Source organism: Cibotium barometz, chromosome 29 (assembly GCF_041138505.1).
Source record: "Cibotium barometz isolate CiBa-2024 chromosome 29, ASM4113850v1, whole genome shotgun sequence".
NCBI classification, from domain to species: domain Eukaryota; kingdom Viridiplantae; phylum Streptophyta; class Polypodiopsida; order Cyatheales; family Cibotiaceae; genus Cibotium; species Cibotium barometz.
In genome coordinates this window covers 27816639-27838545 of record NC_141074.1, presented here as the reverse complement: position 1 = coordinate 27838545, position 21907 = coordinate 27816639, and the positions used below count along the sequence as shown (strand labels likewise).

At 48.5% G+C, this 21907-nt stretch overlaps 1 protein-coding gene across 2 annotated transcripts in view; it reads left to right on the top strand.

The window, feature by feature from the left end:
• The window catches only part of LOC147622002 (protein PTST homolog 3, chloroplastic-like), a 28876-nt gene extending 7217 nt beyond the window's left edge, over positions 1-21659 (top strand). For both annotated transcript variants that reach the window (XM_086823045.1, XM_086823046.1), the window contains exons 10-11: positions 21080-21131; positions 21284-21659. In XM_086823045.1, coding sequence (XP_086679171.1) covers positions 21080-21131; positions 21284-21382 — 151 coding nt within the window. In that variant the 3' untranslated portion in view covers positions 21383-21659. The remainder of the gene's footprint in view (positions 1-21079; positions 21132-21283) is intronic.
• Positions 21660-21907: the final 248 nt, after the last annotated feature.

Genomic DNA, 21907 nt, shown 5'->3' with positions numbered 1-21907 from the left:
CTCACTGCTCAACCACAGCTCCATCCAAAAAATCCATGAGCCTGAGGCTAGGCCTACACCAACCGGGTACATCAACCAAACCTCAACTCACAAACCACAGGAGTCAACTATCTGAGTGTTGGCTGGAGCTTGGCCATTACCTAATGTGGGTCTTGAATCTTGATTGTGTGGGAATCCCCAAAATGCAGATAACCAATTATGAGCAATCGGCCCCCTTATATAAAAGCACCTTTGTTCCACTTCTGCCCCAATCCAGTTATAGGCTTTGCTCTACTCTCTTTGGCTTTGCTACCAATAGTACCTCTACTGGGATCCGCTGCCATGGGAATTGCTACAACATTAATTCCTTCCTCCTCCGTACTGGATTTGGAGAGACACACCACCTGAAGCTCCTTGGATAACTGTATCTCCAGCTCTGGCAAGTGCACCTTTGTTGGTCCCTTTGAGATACGGTCCTCTAGAAACTCCTCGGGTCTTGAAAGCTCTTCTGCACAGGACATAACGTTCTGGGGCTGAGTCTCAACCCCTGGTGACTCTCTAGTGCTGCCTTCCATGCTGCTAACTAACGCATTATCTTCTCCCAGGTGTTGATAACCTTTCCCCCGAGTTAGACTTCTTCCGTGAGTTGGGCCTCGCATTCTTCTTCCGTCCATTTGTAAAAGGGGCTTCACGCTCCTCTTCCTGTTTGTATCGGGCCAAAAGTTCTTTATGCTTCCATTGGTGTTCTTCCTCTTGTAGGTTCATTTATGTGTGGGAACAACCCCTTAGAAGGATCTTATGTAAGCAATGATGTGTAAAGGTGACACCTCTTATGGACACTTGGCATCATGCCTTGACATGTGGCATGTGTGGTGGCAACATATGCACACACCTTGTAAAGGGGGTCTCTCCTATAGAAAGGACCAATATCATAATACAAGCATGCTTTCCACACGACACTTGTATCTTCATCAATCTCCTCATTATCCCCTGTTAATGTGCTGATTATCTTGTTGGTCATCAACATCACTCTGTCTCCCCACTCAGTTGTGCTCTTGCCCACTGTCAGCTGGGACTAACAGTTGGTATCAGAGCTAGGGCCTGCAGCTATTGCCAGTTCTGCCGCCCACACACACAGCTCATCACCCACCACAACCGCCAGTTCAGAGCTCGTCGATGCTGCACCAAGCCACCTGCTACCGCCCATTCTCACCCCCATGTGGGCGGTGCTACTGGGCACTGCACCACTGCCGCCCAGCTGCTTGACGGCAATAGTGCAGAGCTCTCCGCCGGTGCTCAGCCCATCTCTGCCCAGCCCTGAAATCCTCGCTGCCTCTCAGCTTGTTGGCCCTGAGACCACTGTCCATCCCCTGCACCTCCGCTTCCTTAGGCACGCCCTCTGGGTGGTTCAGCCACCTGTAGGAGCACCCAACCAGTGGTTGTCTAGCATTGTATTTTGCTGTTCATCAGGGAAGGGAAGAGAGGCTACTTTCACAGGCAGCCACCAAGAAGAGTGGAGCAGTCCAGGATCAGCTTCTTGCATACAGAGGTACACACATTTTTGGGGCTTTTTTGCATGTGTCATTTTTAAGGCAAAATCAAAGTCTTCTGTGTGCCAGCCAATTTGGGGATTCCTGTTCATAAGGAGAATATTTTTGAAGTGGGAGCATCCCAGGCACTCTTGTACTTTGTCCAACCTTGGTGCTGTGAAGCACACATCCCAGTGCTAGTAAAGCACACATTCCTTAGCAGTTAGGTGCTCATCTTCTGGAGCAAGAGCTCACTCAAGTGTACTTCTGTTTTTGGTACATTTCGGCATACGCATCTTACATCCTAACACATCTTGGTGTTTGTAGAACACATTCCGGTTTTGCTACAGGGTGCATAGAGTTCTCTATTCAAGGGAGCTCTCTTGTTCATTTAAATCCTATATATTCTCATTGCAGACAGCACATTAAAGCTCCATGTCACAGCAGCACTCCCCAATGAAAACATAAATCCACTGGTAGATCTCCTCTCTGAGATGCTACGTGCCCAATTTGGATTTGTGTACCCATATAGCTCCAATGATACACCTGCTGCATAAAACAATGCATAATCATCAGTGGCTCTCAAATACCGAAGTGTGCATCACACACTGTCAAGATGTGGTTTGTGCGGAACTTGCATAAACTGGCTCTCTAAGCTAACAGTGCAACTTAAATCTGGCTTGCTGATCGTGACATAGATCAAACTCCCCACAATCTTCTTGTACATAGTGGGATCCTCTAACACATAACCTGCATCCTCACCACTAAGCTTGCCATTTTGATCTAATGGCACCGAGATTGACTTACAATCAACCATCCATACTTGGATAACATGTCCAATACATACTGTCTCTGTGATAGCTAAATACCATCAGGTGTGCGAATGACCTTAATTTCCAAAAAGTAGCGCAGATCTCCCAAATCCTTCATCTCAAACTTCCTTTTGAGAAGACTTTTCACATGCTCAATCTCATCGAAGTTGTTACCCTCAACAATAAGATCATCTACATAGATGGTGATAATCACAATACCCTTATTACTCTTGCGCATATACAAAGAGTGATCTGCATCTGCTATATGAAAACTAATAGTGACAAGATACTTAGCAATCTTGTCATGCCATGCTCGTGGAGCTTGCTTCAGTCCATATAAAGCCTTACAAAACTTACATACATACTTCGGGTGACATGTATCCTCAAAACTAGGTGGCTGATCCATATACACTTCTTCTGTAAGTCACCATGCAAGAATACATTTTTTACATCTATCTGATGTAAAAACCAGTCTTTAGTTGTAGCCACCGCAATCACAACTCTCACAGTTGCCATCTTTGCAACTGGGGCAAATGTTTCCTCATAATCAATCCCATGTATCTACGTATATCCTTTGGCTACTGATCTAGCCTTGTACCTGCTTATGTTACCATCACTGTTCTGTTTCACGTTATACACCCACTTACAATCAATAGCTTTCTTGCCTTCAGGTAATGGCACCAAATCCCAAGTCTCATTTCCATAAAATGCATCCATTCTCCTCTTCAAAACATGTGGGTTCTACAACCTGCACAACTTTTGCCATATAAGCATAGTGATGTACACATAACCATCATAAGTCAACCTCTGCACATGATTTTTGACTCTTCCAGATCTTCGTAACTTTGCATTCATGGCTTCCATAGCTTTCTTTACACGAGGTGTTCTCATTGCTGGAGTCCCAAGCTCTTCATCAAGACTCATCTCCGAGCTACTAGACTCTCCATCAACAAGAGAATGCCTTGCAGAAATATCAGGTATACCAAGGGATTCAACCACTTTCTCTTTGCCTTTATGTGATGTACCAATTACATTTTTAGGACTGGTATTATGACGCAGCCTGCCACTCCATGGTCTATTAATAGAACCGTTGGATGAGGACTCTCCTGGTCCACTCAATGACTGTGATTGCTGACTTGCATTCTGTACAACCACGTTTCCACTTACATCAGCTCCAACAACATCTTTTTTAGCAGCATATTGTTGGATTATATCATCTCCAAAGGGTCTACATCACCTTTTTTTATGCTTGTATTGGCCATTTATGAGACCATGCATTGGCATATCTTAGTAGAGATTATTTAGCATTTTTCTATCATTTTTTTGATATTCTTAGGCATTTTATGTAGCATTTTATGCTAGTGTCATGCTATCGGCCTGCTCCCGCGTATGTGGGTAGGGGTGGGAGCAAGACCTGAATGAGAGAAACTCAGAGAGGAAAGATTGGGAATAGGAACCACCTGTGGAGTAGTGGGAGCAAGGGATCCAGGCTGTGATGGTGCTGGAGAATCATCAGGAGAAGGAGCAATAGTAGAGAAATCTCGTGAAGCCATGTCCTCTGACAAGAAACCTTCTCTGAAGAAAGGGGCTGAAAAAAATCAGCAAGTCCTCCTCTTAGGTTGTGCACAGCAAGAAGAAAGGGAGGGAGGGTGGGAAACTGAAAGGAGAGGAAGAAGACCTCTCCAAGATGTAGTTCCCTGTCCTCAGCACCTAGAAGGGCTTCAGCAATCAAAAAAATCAGTAATCTTTGCTGAAAATTCAGAAATACAAGAGTCCCAAGTGTTAGATGAAGAAAACGCAGCACTCTTGAGGAAGCCTCTACTCCCGGAAGAAAACGCATCACCTTCTACGCTGAAATCTGCAGAAAACGCAGTAGACTGTCGAAGCCTTTGCTCCAAAATTGGAAACGCAGTTTTCTTCTGCTCACAGGTCAGCGTTTTGCGCTAATACCATGAAAGAAAGTGAAGCAAATATAAAACACAGATGTAGGCCCACGTACAAGACCTGTAAATGCTGGAAACTGATGTTTATTGCTTAAAGCTGAGCACGAGGGAAGCCCGTAGGTGCTGTACAATGGTGAGAAGCAGTAGCAGCTGCTAATGACCTCAACTGAATCTGAAAAATGAGATGAATTGAGGGAAGGGGAGCCAGTCCTTATATACTCCCTGAAGATAGTACGGGAGCACCATCAACAATCCCATCCATAAACTTCTTGGTAAGTTGCCTGCTTCCTTTGATTCTTTCAGGGATAATGTTTATTTCTGTGATCCTCTCTCCCCTTTTGAGGAAGTCGTGAGTTATCTCCACGACAAAGGCAAGTCGGAGTCTGCTTTTGTTGCCTCTGACAAGGGCAAAGGCAAAGGCGGAAAAGGGAACTCCAACAACAACAGTAGCAACAACAACGAAAACAAAGGCAAAGGCAAGGGTAAATAGGATTCTAAGGAATCCAAGGACAAAAGCAATGAATGTGATTATTGTGGCAGGATAGGTCACACTGAGGCTCGCTGCTTTGCTCGTCGTGATGATTCTCGAGTAGCAAAAGCCAAGTATAAAGCCCATGATGCCTCTAAAGCATCTGACAAGGACAACACCAAAGATAAAGGCAAAGTTTCAGAGGAGGGATCTGCCAAAGTTGCATACATGGCAGTCACAAATTCATCCACTTCTTCAAAGGATTCATTCCTCATGATCACAGATATGAGTTCTTCTGAAGAGGTTAGTGTCACACCTGAAGCGGTGGAATGGGTTGGTGATAGTGGTGCTTCTGCCCACATGACCAATCAGGCCCATATCTTGGAAGACTACCAGACTATCTCTTCTTCAGTTCGTATCGGCGACAACTCTTCGCTTCCTGTCACCGGTGTTGGTAATGTTTCTTTGGGTTCCTTTGCCACCTTACATGATGTTTTGCATGTACCACGAATTTCCAAAAATCTGTTTTCAGTATACAAAGCCTCTCAAAAGGGACTTGGTGTGTACTTTGATGATGAGATCATCAAAGTAATTGACAGGAAGACTCTCTCGGTTGTTGCCAATGGAGTCCATGATGGGGGTCTCTACAAGATCACCAATTTTTCTTCTCAGATCCCTCACACTGATTCCCATATTCATCAGCTTTTCTCACCCGTGTTGGCTTTGGTTTCTGAGGCAGATACTTCTTTGTGGCATTCTCGCTTCGGTCATGTACCCATTGCTGCCTTATAGAAGTTCCATTCTAAGCAGGTTGTCAGCGGACTCAAGTTGTCAGCGGACTACCTTAGCTTAGGTCTCTCTCACACATCTACTCATCCTGCATGATGGGCAAGCATCATCGAGATGCATTTCCAGCTCGCATGCCCATGATACCCTAGTGCCCCTACTAGCCTACATGTTCAATAGAGCCCTTTGTGAAGGATTTCCACCCTCTTGGTCCACCAACACCACCACCCCCATCCTCAAAGCCGGAGATCCACTTGATCCTAATAACTACTCTAAGCCAGAGATGCACTTGATCCTAATAACTACAGGACGACAATGATTGGCCACACATTGGCCAAGCTCTATGGATCAGTGCTAGAGGCGGAGCTCAGTTCATTTGTAGAGAGCCAAGGATGCAGAGCCTCAGGACAGGCTGGCTTTCGGAGGAGCTACTCTACCCTTGACCACATCTTCACCCTCCGTGCCATCATCGAGGAGGGTAGAGCACGACACCAGAGGATTTACTGCTGCTTTGTGGATTTCCGCAAAGCTTTTGATACTGTACCCCAAGCCCGTTTTGGAGCATCATTGCCCTCTATGAGTCCGTCACTGGACGAGTGAGAGCCCCAAGAGGTACATCATAGGAGATTTCCAGCACCATTGGGGTGAAACAGGGCTGCTCTCTATCACCCACTCTTTTCGGCATCTACATTGACGAGATCTGGAGCTTCATTGATGGATTAGGCGGGGCTGGTCCCACACTGGTAGGCATATTGATCCCCATACTACTTTATGCAGATGACATCGTCCTCCTCTCAAACTCAGCCGAAGGGCTTTAGAGACAGTTGGATGCCTTACATGACTTTTCCACTCAGCGGGACCTCTCTGTTAACCTTGGTAAAACCAAGGCAATGGTCTTCAATACCTCCCGCCCCGTCACATCCAGATTGAGCTTCACATATAGAGGGGATCCTGTGGAGATTGTCTCATCCTATGTCTACCTTGGTGTCACTTTCAGTGGCCCATGCTTTACCATGCTTCCCGTAGCACATGCCAGAGTGACGCGAGGATATTCAACCTTGAGCTTACTTGAGCGGCAGTGCTTCCAGGCACATTTCCAGGAGCCCAGGACGAAGAGCTGGCTTTTTGACACCCTCGTCACACCAGCCTTGATGTATGGAGCAGCTTTCTGGGGGCCAGATTTATCCGATGAGGATTGGCAGCGAGTTGAGAGGCCCCAGGTCATGATGTTCTCCCGTATGATCCGCAGCAAACCATTAGTCCCACACCAGATTATCGAGGCAGAGTTTGCTGCAGCCCCGATGGTAGTGGAGGCACTCTTCCAGACAGTGACGTACCTTCATCGCATCAGTCACTTGGATCCCCACAGGTACCCGAGGCTTGCCCTAGAGTCCTCCAGACAGCTAGCACTTGAGGGGCACTCTCGAGTATGGTATGCACTGGTTTCCACTTGGTTCTCAGTATACGGGCTTTGCATGGACCGCCTACCCCCCCTTCAGTACAGTTTGGACTGCCCTTTTTTCCGGTTGTCTCACGAGGATACCAACCGGGTTATCCGATGAGATCTTCTTAGCCTCTACACACATTGCACATGGATGACACCCCTGGAGCTCCCCACGAAGATGCACTTTTACAGAGACCACTTCCTCACACTCACTGAGGATGGATTCATCTAGCAGCTGGGCTACTTGAGTGTTCACGTGTCCCATGCCATGCGGATTGCGATTGGCCAGATACAGGTTTCTTCCCACCGCCTCAGAGTGGAGACAGGTAGAGCTGAGCGCATCTTCAGAGCCGGGAAGCTCGTACGGACACCCAGAGAGGAGAGGATCTGCCGACTATGCCACACAGAGGTTGAGACCGAGGAGCATTACATATGCCGCTGCCCAGTATACTATGAGATCCGCGGGAGGTTTCACTGTCTATTTCGTGAGGAATTCGGTCCACTCTCCAGGATCATTGACTTCCAGGACCAGTGTTGCCTGGGCCCCTTCTTGCTTGAGCTCTGCAGACAAAGGGACACCTTCTTGAGACACAGGCCCCAGCCACCCCGCCCCCTCCCTCGGCAGCCAACCATCACTAGTTTCTTCCGGGCCCAGGAGGTGTAGGAAACTGACATAGTGGATGAGCTGCTCTGGACCTACCTCGCCCGAGAGGAGTTACCTCGGACCGAGCCTCTACACTCTAGCATGCCCGACGCCCCCTCTCTGCCTCGTTTTCCCCCCTTCCCCCCTGCTCTGTTTTCCTCCCCTTCGCTGCACCTCCTCCCCTCTGTTTCCTAGCCATGCTACCCCTCTTCCGCCCTCCCTGCGTGCACCGCCCTTTCAGCCTGCACCCCCCTCCCTCGCCTTCCCAACCCTAGCCTGTTCCTCACCTATTTTCCCACTTGCGCCCCCCTCTTTTCTCTTCTCCCGCCTTCAATTCCCCCCTCCCCCTCTCCCGGGTCTCCTCCTTCCCTCCTTCGCAGCTTCTCCCCTGTTTTCTTTCCCCTCTGGCTCTTGTAGGTAGTTTTCTCAAGTTTTTTGGGGCGTTTTCCTTTCGGCAAGTCTTAGCATTTTTTGGTCTTTACCCTCAAGAGGACTCCATGGCAGCCGCTCCGTCAACCCTTACCGAGGCCGCCGCTACTTGCTTATCTTTTTCCGAAGCTGACCTTCAGATCCTCGCTACGATTGTTGCATCATTAGTGGCCTCCACCTTGGTTTGCAGGATTGTCGGTAGGCGCCCTGCGCACGGACAACTCAGAGATCTTTTGTAGGCAAGCCTCATCGGTGGGCTTGGAAAGATCATAGACATTCATCCTTTGGGACGTGCTACTACCAGGTTGAGTTCGACTCGCCAACGGCCTCAGATTGAGTCATGTAGCTGAGCCCCGTTGCATTGTGTATGGCCCATGCCTTCTTTGCACGGTGGCAGCACGACTTTGACATCGCCTCCGACCCTTTGGCTAGCATGTCGGGCTTCCTAGTGACAGTTTGCTTCCCAGGCCTAAGGAAGGAATACCTTCCTCTTCTCCTGGTGATTAGTGGAGCCATTGGGGGAGAGATGGAATCCCTTTCAACTGCTGCCTCGTCCCTCGCAGGGGCAGCCGGGATTCCATCCCTTCGCATTTGTGTTGCTTCGCCGGAGTCGGTGCCTCATGTTATATCTATTCCACGCCTTCGGGGCGACCCCATCATTCAGCGAGTGGAGTACTCGGGCCTTCTGGGCCAATGCTTCATTTGTAGGCAGATGGGCCTCCTTGTCAGAGCTTTCCCTCGGTGCCAGTCCAGGAGATCGCCTCGTGTGTTCCCCTCTCCCGGTCCCTATTCCAATCCTCACCAGGGGGTAGAGAGAGGCAAGTTCTCAGGCAACGGAGCACCAGTACCTGACTGTAGACGGGAGAGTGGTGGACCGTTGGCCCGCGCTTGGGTTGTCAGCCGACTACGAGAGATGAGCGTCGTCGCCGTGCATGCCAGGCTTGCAGAGTACAAGAGGATTCAGTTCTGTCAGAGAACCGTTTCGAGCATTTATCACAACACCGACCCGTCAGCGATCCCTCCCCCCCCCCCCCCCCCCCAACAGTCACGGCGAGGGTCCCTCTTGCCCCTCCGGTTTGGCAACCGCTTCCCCGTCAAGATTCCTCCTCCGGCTGTCAATGTCCAGTGAGGCGAGTTGGCACCATTGAGCCCCCAACGAGCCCCTCCTAGTAGCCTCCCTCTTCGATGGATCACTCCCAGCCTTGCCCTTCTCTTGCCTCTCCATCCCCTGCCCCCCTCTGTCGCCCCCCCCCCATTCCCTCCTCCTCCATCCTCGCCTCCGACTCTTCCCGCAGTAGTCCCCTCTGCCTTGTCTACCTCCTCAGAGCCCTCCCTCCCTCCATCCGCTTCTCTAGAGCACTCCTGTTGACCTCCAACAGCCTCCGATCTGGAGTGGAGACAGTTGGCGAGCTCCGTTCGCCGATTGATTCATCATTTCTCTAAGCCGGTAGAGATGACCATTGCCGCTTCCCCGGTGACGTCTCTCCCTAGAGTCCCCAAGTGGGTCTCCTAGGATATTGGGGTTGCTTGTGGATTATAGTATCTTCCGGTGTCTTTCGACAGAAGGGACGTATATTTTTGAGGAGATAGTAGTCCCCATTCGGATATGTGTGGTTTTTCATCACTCTAGACCTTCTATGCCAGAGAGAGGCGTGATGATCTTCTCTTTTCCTTTGGGTGCTACCTCGGGGACGGAGTGGGACAGTAGCCCCCATTCGGATATGTGGGGTTTTTCATCACTCCAGACGTTCTATGCTAGAGAGAGGCGCGATGATCTCCTCTTTTTCTTTGAGTGCTGCCTCGGGGACAGAGTGGGACTCAGAGTCGGTGGTTGCCGCCATCCAGGGACATGCAGTTGAGCTTTCACACCATCTTCACAATCTTCGCATCACCAACGTACTCACTCACCTTTGGCCCTTGGCTAGGATGGAGCTTGGAGGCTCATACCACAAAGACCAAGACGGGGAGGTGGTGGCCTCAAGCCTAGAGGTGTTGCTATTTGTGTTCCTGCATATCTTAGTCGCAGTACCTCTCCCCCCTTCTTATAGGTACCTCCATGATTGATGGAGTTCGAAGTAAGCATACTCTCGCGCTCGAACAGAGTGGCGTCACATGGAGGACAAGATTCGCGCTCACTTAGCACGCCTTCACCCCAAGATGGATTGTAATTATTCTCCATCTAAACCCACGCCCAAGACTCGTCGAGTGGAGGTCAGTTCCGATAGTTCTGCCTCCCATGGAGATTGATATGCAGATAGCCTCTTGGAACATTCAGGGTTTAGGGGGGCCTCAATGCTTTCAAAGACGAGGTGTCCTTAGAGGAGAGACTCACAGTGCTACAGTTGGGGGACCCTTCGACATTTTTTTCCTCTAGGAGCACCACCTTTTTGAGGGGCGTACCCGCCAGTGTGGAAAGATTCTACCAGGCAAGAGTCACTTTTTGGTCCCCCTCCTTCGGCCCCCCAGCGACGTAGGGAGGAGTTTGTAATTCTGTTAGTGAGCAGCAGCTTTTACTAACAGTGATAGGCTAAGGAGTCATAGGCTTGTCAGAATGCACAACGGAAATGAAGACAACTGCTATAGAGAGCAAAACGCAGATGAGAGAGAGAGAGAAATTGTGTAACTTTGCTACATACACACAAGAAAATCTCGGAATCTACAATGGAGAGTGGGGGGGCAAGGGGCCATTTTATGGCCCCAGGCTGCTGGTCGGCCAGTCCAAAACAGACCAACAGCAGCCAGATGCTCATGACCAGCAACAATAGTGCTCACGACCAGTAAAACTCAGGTCAGCCAGGTCAACATCAGTTGGCCAGCAAAAGGAGATAGACGATAGTCCTCCACACCCAGAAAAATGGGAAAAATACATGGAGAGTGAGGAAAAATGGGGGAACACCAAAGTGGGTGGGCACACTCACAACAGAGGCCCTGGTGTAGTGTGCAAGACAAGAGATGACTGCTAACACCCCCTCTCAGCTCTTGCATGTGGAACAAACCCCAGTGAGTTGGAGTGCCGCTGGAGCATAGCCTGAGGTAGAGACTTTGTGAAGAGGTCCGCCGCATTGCGAACAATAAAGAAGCAAGATGTCACCAGCCAAAATCTTCTCACAAACAAAGTGATATTGTATCTCTGTGCGCTTGGTCCGAGCATGGAAGACCGGGTTCCGAGCAATAGCGATACAACTCTGGTTATCGCTCTGGATGACCGTGGGCTCCTTCGGTGGAAACTCAATCTCGCCAAGCAACCTCCGCAGCCACACAACCTCGCAAGCAGCACCACAAGAAGCCCGGGACGATGAGGCAATAGTTGGTTGCCTCTTGCTGCTCCATGAACAGCTCCTAAGCCGAGGGTAAAACTGTAGCCTGATGTAGATCTCCTCGTGTCTGGATCTCCTTCCCAATTTGAGTCACTCTAGCCTTGGAGTCGGACTCGGTCCTTCGTTTCCCCTCCAGTGTCATAGAAGAGTCCAAGATCCTTCGTACCCTGCAAATACCGCAAGATCCGCAATCCTGCGTCCATGAGACTTCAAATTCGTTTGCATGAACGAGCCCAACAGCCCCACAGGAAAGCTCAAGTCCAATCTTGTGTTCAGCAACCAGATCAATGAACCAAGCAGATCAATGAACCAACCAGCTTCCGATATAGAGAGGCATCAACCGGCACACAAGGATCATTCACAGTAAGCTTCGTGTTCGGGTCCAACGGTGACGTGATAGGCTTGTAGTTCTCCATACCAAAGGCCTCAAGCAACTCATGAACATACCGTTGTTGAGAGACAAAGAACCCCCTCTGGGTTTGCCAGATCTCCAATCCCAAGAAGAAGTGGAGTAAGCCTAAGTCGGTCATCTCAAACTCCTTTGACAAGGCAGCCTTCATCACTGCAATGTGCTCCACATGATCGCCAGAGAGAATGAGGTCATCCACATAAAGGATGATCAACGTGACCAAGCCGTGTTTCCGAAAGAGATATAAGTTAGGATCTGCAACTGATCTCTGAAATCCAGTCCATAGAAAGAAGGAATCAATCTTCTGATTCCAAGCCTTGGGAGCTTGCTTAAGACCATACAAGGCCTTTCGCAACCTGTAAACCATCCCCTTTGATCCTGGAACTTCAAAGTTTGGAGGCTACTCAACATACACCTCCTCCTGCAAGTCACCATTAAGGAACGCGGATTTTACATCCATCTGATATACAGGCCACCGTTGAGAAGAGGCAAGGGCAAGAACGGTCCGAATCGTGGTCATCCTCGTTGTTGGTGCAAAGGTATTCTCATAGTCAATGCCAGGCCGCTGTGAGCATAACCCTTAGCCACAAGTTTGGCCTTGTGTTTGTCCACTGACCCATCTGATGTATGCTTGGTCTTAAAAACCCACTTGACACCAATGACTGTGTCACCAATTGACCAACCATTTGGTCCATCTCCAGATTTGTCTTGTTCACTTGAGGCCAGGCCGGTGTCTCATGTGAAGGGGCCAATATTTTGCATTACATGGACGGGAGCCAGACTGGTGCCACCCGTGTGTTAGTAGGATGGTGTTGTATGGACGGGAGCCAGACTGGTGCCACCCGTGTGTTAGCAGGATGGTGTTGTATGGACGAGAGCCAGACTAGTGCCACCCGTGTATGACCTGGACTGCGTTCTATCCATGGGATTGTCACGCCATGGAAGAGCCAGTATTTGTGTCGTGTCTTGCCTATGGGACTGTCACTCCATAGGGAGGCTCGTGCCTGGATCTGTGTCTTACCTATGGGACTGTCACTCCATAGGAAGACCGGGATTTATACTTTCCGTCGTGCCATCACTGTGCCCGACAGGAATGTCTAGTACTTGTTCCATGAACGGGAGATATGTCCATGATACTGTTTGCACATGCATTCATGTTTGCATGCCTGGAACTGTTTTCGCGTGACTTGTATTCTCGTGTTTGCCTGCCTGACGTGCCACTTACTGAGTGGGGACGCCTGCCAGTGAGTCGTGAAGTTTGCTCTGTCTTCTGACGAGTTTTGTTTCGTGTGAACAGGTGGTAAGTGTATTGCATTTGTTTATTTTATAGCATTATTTCTAACCTTTGTTTTTTATAAGGTTGCAGGTTCACACTCATTAATAAGTGGGCGGCCTCCTCAATATTTTATGGTGCCCTTTTGTAGGGTGGGCACCCATTATGGGCACCCACACATGGGCCATGGTGGGGAGAGAAGCCCTCCCTTAATCGTGTGTGTGGGGGTGGGTGCATGGCCACCTACCCACCCCCCCTTGGGAGCCTTCGAACTGGCCGGCCCCCCATGCAAAGGGTGGGTCGGCCAGCTGTACGTGGTTCCGCCACCATCGCTTGGCGCCTCTCTCTCTTGCACACAAGCGGGCTGCAACAGGGACTCCTTCTCCATCGCTTCGAGCTTCTCTCCTATGCAAGCGGGCAGCTATAGGCATCTCTCTCTCCCACGCAAGAGGGCTGCAACAGGCGACTCTCTCTCTCTCCTAAGCTATCGGGCAGTTGCAGGCGACCCCCTCTCTACCACGCAAGCGGCTGCAACAGGTTCTCTCTCTCTCTTGCGGGCAGGCAGCAACAGCAGCTATCGGGCCTTCTCCTCTCATGCGTGGGTGCCCAGGACACAACAACAACTGCAGCTGAATTTCCCTTTTGAAGCATGTGTGCTCAGCCGGCCAACAGCAGCCGTTTCAGTTCTTGCAGCTCTATTTGAGGCCATATTCATTCCCGGGTCCTTGGTGTAAATCTTTCGAGGGATATTCATTGTTGCCAACACCCGTTCGGTGTCGGGTAGTCCAAGCTTTTGGAGAACCACGGTCCGTGGGTGCTGAGATCGGGAGAGCCAGGCGTTAGTACGGGAGCGCCTGTTTGTGCGTGGTCCTGGAACACCAGTGGGGCGCTCTCTGCGGATTCTAGTGAAGGCACGGGACCAGTAAAGACTGGGCTTCTTCAAGTGGTTCGCTCTACTTGGAACGTCTACTTCAAGACTATTGTTTGGTAACTGTATTCATTTCAGTTGTACATGGACATCATCTGGTTCATTGAATCCATGGAACATTGTACCCCTTAAATACTCCCAATAATATATTATATATTGAGGGGAGGGAGGGGGGTCGGCCCGTTCCGGCCCCAGTGCTAGTGTCCATTGATCATTATTTCATTTCAGTTTTTCAGTTGTCATTAAGTTGTACATTCATATTGTGATTTTTAAGTTGTGCTATTACGCGTGTGGGTGTCCAACGGAGTCTACTCCCACTCGACGGGATCGGTTTCAGACTGACCGTTTTGACGGCCTCGGAACCAACTCCCAAGTTTTATTCTTCTCTATGGCATCTAGTTTCACCTGCATGGCTTTCCTCCAAGTATTATGTGAAAGGGCTTCCTTTACGGAAGTGAGCTCTTTGTCCCACATGATACGAGACATCAAAGCATAGTTTACCTGTAAGAGCTCTGCAGAATGACTTTTGTCACAAACTCTGTGTGATCTTCAAGGTCCGTTCTCTGTAGTCCACTCGGAGGGAAGCTCTGTAACACCTGACTCCCGAATGGTGTCTAACAACCACTTGGGTACTCGAATAGAACGTGGAGCCTCCTGTTGCTGCGGGGGCTCATCTCCAGCCCGTAGGCGCAACCTCCTCAACTGACTGAGGCTATCCAGATGGAACAGTCGATTGGGAATCATCATCAGACTCATCTGGGTCTCCAAGAAGTGGCGGCTCATCAACAGTGGAAGCTGGAACATGCTTATCAAAAACAATATCTTTGCTGACAACAACCTCGTTCCGCTCTAGGTCATACAACCTGTAGGCTGTATCCTTTGGAAAGAGAGTTATATCCCACAAAGCTTTTGGGACTTTGAGTCAAGCTTCCCTCTTTGCTTCTTTGGAATGTGAACATAGGCATCACTCCCAAACACACGAAAATGGGAGGCATTTGGTTTCCTGCCAAAATAAGCCTCAAAGGGAGTCATGTTCGGTACTGAAGTCGTCGGAGATCGGTTGAGGGTATGGACAGCCGTAGCCACAGCCTCTCCCCAAAGTGGACGAGGAAGATCACGATGCTCCAACATTGTCCTTGCCATCTCCACCACAGTCCGGTTCTTACGTTCAACCATTCCATTCTCTGAAGGCGAACCTATATTGGCCAGCTCCATCTTGATGCCATGTTCTGCACAAAACCACACAAACGCATTAGAAGAAAACTCTCCTCCTTTGTCAGCCTGAAGAGTCTTTATTTGCAAGCCAGACTCTTTCTCCACCATCACATGCCACTCCTTGAACTGAGCAAAAGCTTGGTCCTTCAGGGAAAGGAAATAAACCCATGTGAATCTGCTACAATCATCAACAAGTAGCATAAAATACAAAGAACCTCCCAAGGATGGGGTTTGCTTAGGTCCACACAAGTCAGTGTGTACCAACTCCAAAGGTTTCGAAGTCCTCTTGGAAGCCTGCTTTGGAAAAGATTCCCTGTGCTGCTTACCATGAATGCAAGAACTACAACATCCCTACTTGCTGCCAACATCTGGCAAGCCAACCACCATCTGGTCCCGGAAAGCTCACCGCAGCGCATCCACATTCAAGTGGCCAAACCGAAAGTGCCACAAGTCACTGATGTGAGTGCCTGTAAGAGAGGAGAGTGCTGAGAGTTTGTAGATACCGTTCTCCACTTCGCCTTCCCAAACAACCTGGCCTGTTTCTCTGTCCCGTAGAGCAACAGAATGCTCCTCAAACTCCACCCGAAAGCCAGTCTTGCAAACCTCATGCACTGACAATAGATGAAAACCAAGTGCTGGGACGTAAAGAACACAAGAGGAATGCTTTCCCCCTCTGCCATCGGGAATGATCTCCATCTGGTTGGTATAGTGGAATTGCCGCCAATGAAAATGCGACCTGACTGCCGTTTAAGATCTTGTAAGAACTCACGGGAAGGAGTCATGTGCCTGGGAGCACCACTTTCAAGAATCCACTCCCGAGTATCCCTGGTGGTGAAGCCAACTACCTCCTCGCTTGAAGAAGATAAAGCATCTGTGTCCAAAATCTCCAAGTGCACAAAAGCTGGAGTCTTTGCAGCTGAAGCTGAAGAATTAGCACTCTTCCCGGTATTCCGCTTGGGACACTTCCTACAATAGTGGCCTTTCTCGCCACAATCGTTACAGGTCTGCTCGGCCTTTAGTTTCTCACGGTCTGAATCGGGCTTCTTCTTAGAAGACTTCTCTGACGAAGACTTCCCTTTGCCCTTGTTGTTGTTACGGCCTTTTGACCGTTGGTCAGTCAAGGCCTCAGAACCTCCGCCTTGTGGAGGGTTCGTAAAACGCTCTTCGTGGTCCAAGACCATTGGCACAAGCTCCTCCCAAGTGATGGTGCTGAGCTTGCCACTGGTAAGTAAAATGCTGAGTACTGAGAGGGCAAATGGGACAACAACGTAATGGCCATGTCCTCTGAATATATCTCTTTCCTTGCCTGAAGAACCTCTTGCTGAAGGGCCTGCAACTTCTTGATGTGCTCTCGTATTGTCGACGACTTTGCAGGATTCATCGCCCGCATCTGAACTTCCAAGGAGATCCTCTTCATGGGTGATACCCTGTTGTACAGAGAAGCCAAATGCTGCCAAATCCCTCTGGCCAGCGTCATATGCTTTATATGGTTGATCACCTGTGGTGTGCAATTTAGGAAGATGAAAGAACGGACGCGGGCATTGACATGATCCCATAACTTTGCCTAAGCCTCCCGTTGCTTCCGTATAGAGGGTAACTCCCCGTCTTCCAACTCCGGCCGTGGAACACCAACTACATGAAATCAGCCAAGCCATAAGACTCCAAAACAGACTCCATCATTACCTTCCATATGCAGTAGTTGTTCCCGTCCAACTGTCGGTCCACCGCGAATGTGGGGAGTGTAGGGATCTTCACGTGTTTTTGAGCCATCTCAAGCAAGTTTGCCATCTCAAGGGTTCACAAGGTCTTGTGAAGGGAGGGTGGGTGGGAAAAAAGAAGAAGAAGAGGCTGCAAATAATATGCAAGGTGGCTGTCCAACAGTGATGGCCGCCTTCTACCCGATCTCCAAGTCTCGAACAGCCGAAGCAATCTCCAATCAGCACCTCAAATCAGAAAACCCTCGAGGTCCCACTGTCTCCAAACTTCAAGCCACCTGGGGCCCTGATACCATGTCAGAATGCACAACGGAAATGAAGACAACTGTTGTAGAGAGCAAAACGCAGATGAGAGAGAGAGAGAGAGAGAGAGAGAGAGAGAGAGAGAGAGAGAGAGAAGCTGTGTAACTCTGCTATATACACACAAGAAAATCCCGGAATATACAATGGAGAGTGTGGGGGGCAAGGGGCCATTTTATATGGCCCCAGGTTGTTGGTCGGCTAGTCTAGAACAGGCCGACAGCAGCTAGATGCTCACAACTAGCAACAGTAGTGCCTCATGACGAGAAAAACTCAGGTCGGCCAGGTCAACATCAGTTGGCCAGTGCTGAATAGAACAAGTCGGGTAGCATCAACTAGTCGGCCAGCAAAAGGAGACAGCCGACATCCCTCCACACCCAGAAAAATGGGAAAAATACATGGAGAGAGGAAAAATGGGGGAACACCAAAACTGGGCGGGCACACCCACAACGGAGGCCCTGGTGTAGTGTACAGACAGCAGATGACTGCTAACAAGTCTCTAGGCGAGCATAGTGGGTTACCATTATGATTGGAGAGGATTGCGTGGGCTTCCTCAATGTTTATGCCCCGAACTCCGCAACAAGCAGAGCCATCTTATGGAGCACAGTTCGGCAGGCCCTTCCTCAGGTTGACTTTTGGTGCATGGGTGGAGACTTTAACGTGATTGAGGCAGCAAAGGATAGACTCAAAGGAGGCACGACCACAGTCTCAGCGTAGAGTTCTCTGCATGGGAGGAGTTGATACTTGCAGTCTGGCACCCAGGGGACAGGATCCTTGGCATCTTCCAGAGCTCACGTGCAGCCGTAGGAGCTTGTGCTTTTCGCGGTTTGACAGGAGAAGCACCGGCCCAACCTCTCTAGTCTTGACAGGTTCTATGTGGATGAGTGGGCTTGCGGCCATGGAGGCATGATCGGTATCTTGGCGGACACTACTTTTTCAGATTACGCTCCGGTTATCCTGTCGTTGGAGGATCCTTGGAGGTAGGATAGGCACCCAAGCTCTCGGATTCTGGACAGCCTCATATAGGACCCCGAGATTTGTAGCAATATAGAGTAGATATGGGAGAGATTGGATTTTATTTCGAGCTTTGCCGCATGCACCTTGGATACGGGCCTGGGTGAGATCAGTAGCTTTTTGCAAGAGGCAGCCCAAAGCAGATTGGAGGGATTTTGTGAGCAGGAGAGGAGTCTGAGGAGGGGTCTGGCTTCTCTTCAGCGGCTCTAGGAGAGTTCCCTAGATAGCCCTTGGATTGAGAGTCAGCTTGATTGAGAGTCAGCTTGCTGTTGCCTGCAAGGAGAGGAGGGTGGAGTACAAGTACCACGCTAGAGCTTCCTTTTGGACCTAGGCCGGCGACGGAGTCATGGGGTGTGTGTGTGTGAGAGAGAGAGAAAGAAAGAAAGAAAGAAAGATATATTAAGCGTCTACTAAAGACCCAATGGGCCTATGAGACCAAAGTGGTACAATAATGTCCATGGCATATCTCATCATGGAATGGAAAATAAAACAAAATGAAAACATAAATATAGCTATCTCACTGGGGTGATACAAAACTGTCCATGGAAACTCGTCATGGAATACTAAGAACATAAAAACATGGGAGCAACATCAGCTCCGAGTAGATGGTATACCACTCTCCAAAATATCAAGCATGGGGTTGACGAGTATGGCCGAGAGGTCTTCCTCAGCTATGTCACATGGAAAGGTAGCTCGATGGCGGTGGAGCATGTCTTGGATTTGGAGCTGATGAGGTGATCGTGGTCGAAGGGGGGGGGTTCGAGGGTGTCGGGCACGCTGGAGTGCAGAGGCTCGGTCCGATGCACTAGCTTTAGGTATGGGTCCCATGCGATGTGGATGATGATCACAAGGAGCACCCTACCTAATCATGTGTGTGTGTGAGAGAGAGAGAGAAATGAAATGTTATATTAACGTCTTCAAAAGGCCAAAGTGACCTATGAGACCAAAGTTACAACCATATGACATCTGATACACTATCTGGAAAAGAAAAGAAAGGACTGAAGGTAAGTATCTAGCCCTACAATACATCAGTAGGGAGCATCCGGAAGCAGCAACTAGGGAGAGTGGGAAGCTAGAGAGAGAGAGAGAGAGAGAGAGAGAGAGAGAGAGAGAGAGAGAGAGAGATATTAAGCGTCTACTAAAGACCCAGTGGGCCTATGAGACCAAAGTGATACAATAATGTCCATGGCATATCTCATCATGGAATGGAAAATAAAACAAAAAGAAAGCATAAACATAGCTATGTCACTGGGGTGATACAAAATTGTCCATGGATACTCATCATGGAATACTAAGAGCATAGAAACATGAGAGCAACATCAGCTCCGAGTAGATGGTATACCACTCTCCAAAATATCAAGCATGGGGCTAATGAGTATGGCTGAGAGGTCTCCCTCAGCAATGTCACGTGGAAAGGTAGCTCGATGGCAGTGGAGCATGTCTTGGATCTGGAGCTGATGAGGTGAGCTTTTCCAAGTAGTTTGGTGGTATGATTGAGTATCTTCTGGGGAAAGGCTAACCTAGTGGGGCCGATGCCTTGAGCAGGAAAGGAACCGTGTCCCACATCTAGTCCACACAGATGGAATATGCTGGTACAGGACTAGATGACATGAACGCAGATTCCGTGGAATTCGATACTCAATGGGAACATGCATTGGATGCCATAGGACCATGCAATTTCTTGATACGCGATGGTTGGCTTTTCTACAAAGGACGACTTTGTGTACCCCTCTATTAATGTGCCGATTGTCTTGCTGTTCATCAACATCACTCTCTCCCCACTCAATTGTGCTCTTGCCCACTCTTAGTTGGGACTAACACCTATTTGTATGCATCCTAATGGCTGTTGTTGGACGGGAGAAGTTGTCACCAATTGGACCTACAAGATGGACGGGAGAGGTTGTCACCAATTGGACCTGCAAGATGGCTGCCATCTTGGTATCACACTAGAGTTAAAAAAACTGCATATTTTTGGTGTTGACCAGCTGAAGCATCTGCCCAAACACCTTTGTGTCCGACCTAAAGAAACGGTTTCTCCTTCCACAATACATGACCAACCTTGGGTTACTCTTGGGCATAGTTGTTACGAGGTGCGCCTCTAACAGTTCGAGGCGTACGACTGCCCGATCGAGGCGTCCACTTTTTTTTAATTTTTTTATAATTGTGCTGGTGTGAGTCTTTAGACAGGGGCTTTAAGGGCCCAAGGCAGCCCCTCTCACACACACCATCTCTCCCTCATTCTCTCCCTCCCTCCCTTAAGCCTTTCTCAAGACCCAAAGTTCAAACTTCAAACTTCAAACACACTAGGATGATGATGTTTTTTATACCCACTTTTGGAGCTCTCTCTATACTCTATTGGTGCATTTCAGTTCATTTCATTTTACTTTGTACCCTTGAATCTTGATGATGTATCCAAATGATGAGGATGGACTATTTTGGTGTTATAGGTCATTTTGGCCTTTTGCAGACGTTTAATACAACTTTCTTTCTTTCACACACACTCTCTCTCTCCCTCTCTCATACACACCCTCCCTCAAGGCTCATACATACATACTCTAGTCTCTCTCTCTCAACTTTCACTATATATATTATATCTATCTATCACACTATATATATATATATATATATATATATATATATATATAACATAGACACCTCTAACACGCCTCTAACGTCTCTAAAAAATACAAGTCTTTCGAGGCGCGTACCAAACGCCTCTAACGCCTCTAACAACCTTGCTCTTGGGAGGTGACATGATGCTTTTAGGGGGGTGGCCGTGTGAGGTTTTAGACTTCATTAATCATTAGCAATTTCACCTTGTAAAGAACTTTGTTTCTTAATCTTGCTGATTTGCTGGCTTGTGTGCTATTGCAGGGGGCCACTGATGTGGGAAACAGAGCTTTGGTTGTATCCAGGAATTTATGAGGTGAGCTGAAGTTTTCAAAGAAAGAATGTATTTGTTCGCATCTGTTATTTGACTGTGAGGTTCACTGCCATAACTCTCAGAATATGTTCTTCACTTTTTTTATTGGTCTGCGGTTGTATTGGTTGATGTGACACACTTCTAAAGCTTTACAGATCAAGTTTATTGTGGATGGAAACTGGCAAATCGATCAAAGAAGGGAGGTGGTGATGCGGAACTCTCTTCACAATAATATATTACGAGTAGAACCATAGCTTTTAGAAAGGCAAAAGTGGCAGTTTTTGGCATAACGAGCAAAGTAGAGTGTATATTTAGGAGTGTGCTTAGACTTTAACCCTAAGATACCAAACCTGACACCTGCATACAATAATTAACTGTATAGTAGATATTGTGTGATTATAAAAAGAAAATACATTTCTAGACCCAATTGTTGTCCGTTAATAAATAGCAAATACATTTCTTTACCCAATTTTGGTCCAAGGTCCAAAATTGAGGATCATTCTATGGAAACTTCAAATAGGATTTCTTGTATTGATATTGGAAGTCTTGTAGTTTTATTTTAGTGAAGACTTACAATAGACTATGTGCTATCGTCCAAGCCATGAATTTGAAGGAGAGGATTTTACGTCCTTAGCCTTAGCTAACATTAGTGCTTGATAACCTTTGCGTGTTTTTTGAGGATTAATTGAAAGATTTTCATTCACTCATTGTACGTCCTTATCACTTCAAAGATTAAGGAGAAGGCATGTGTCAACACCATGCTTGGATATTATTAGTGG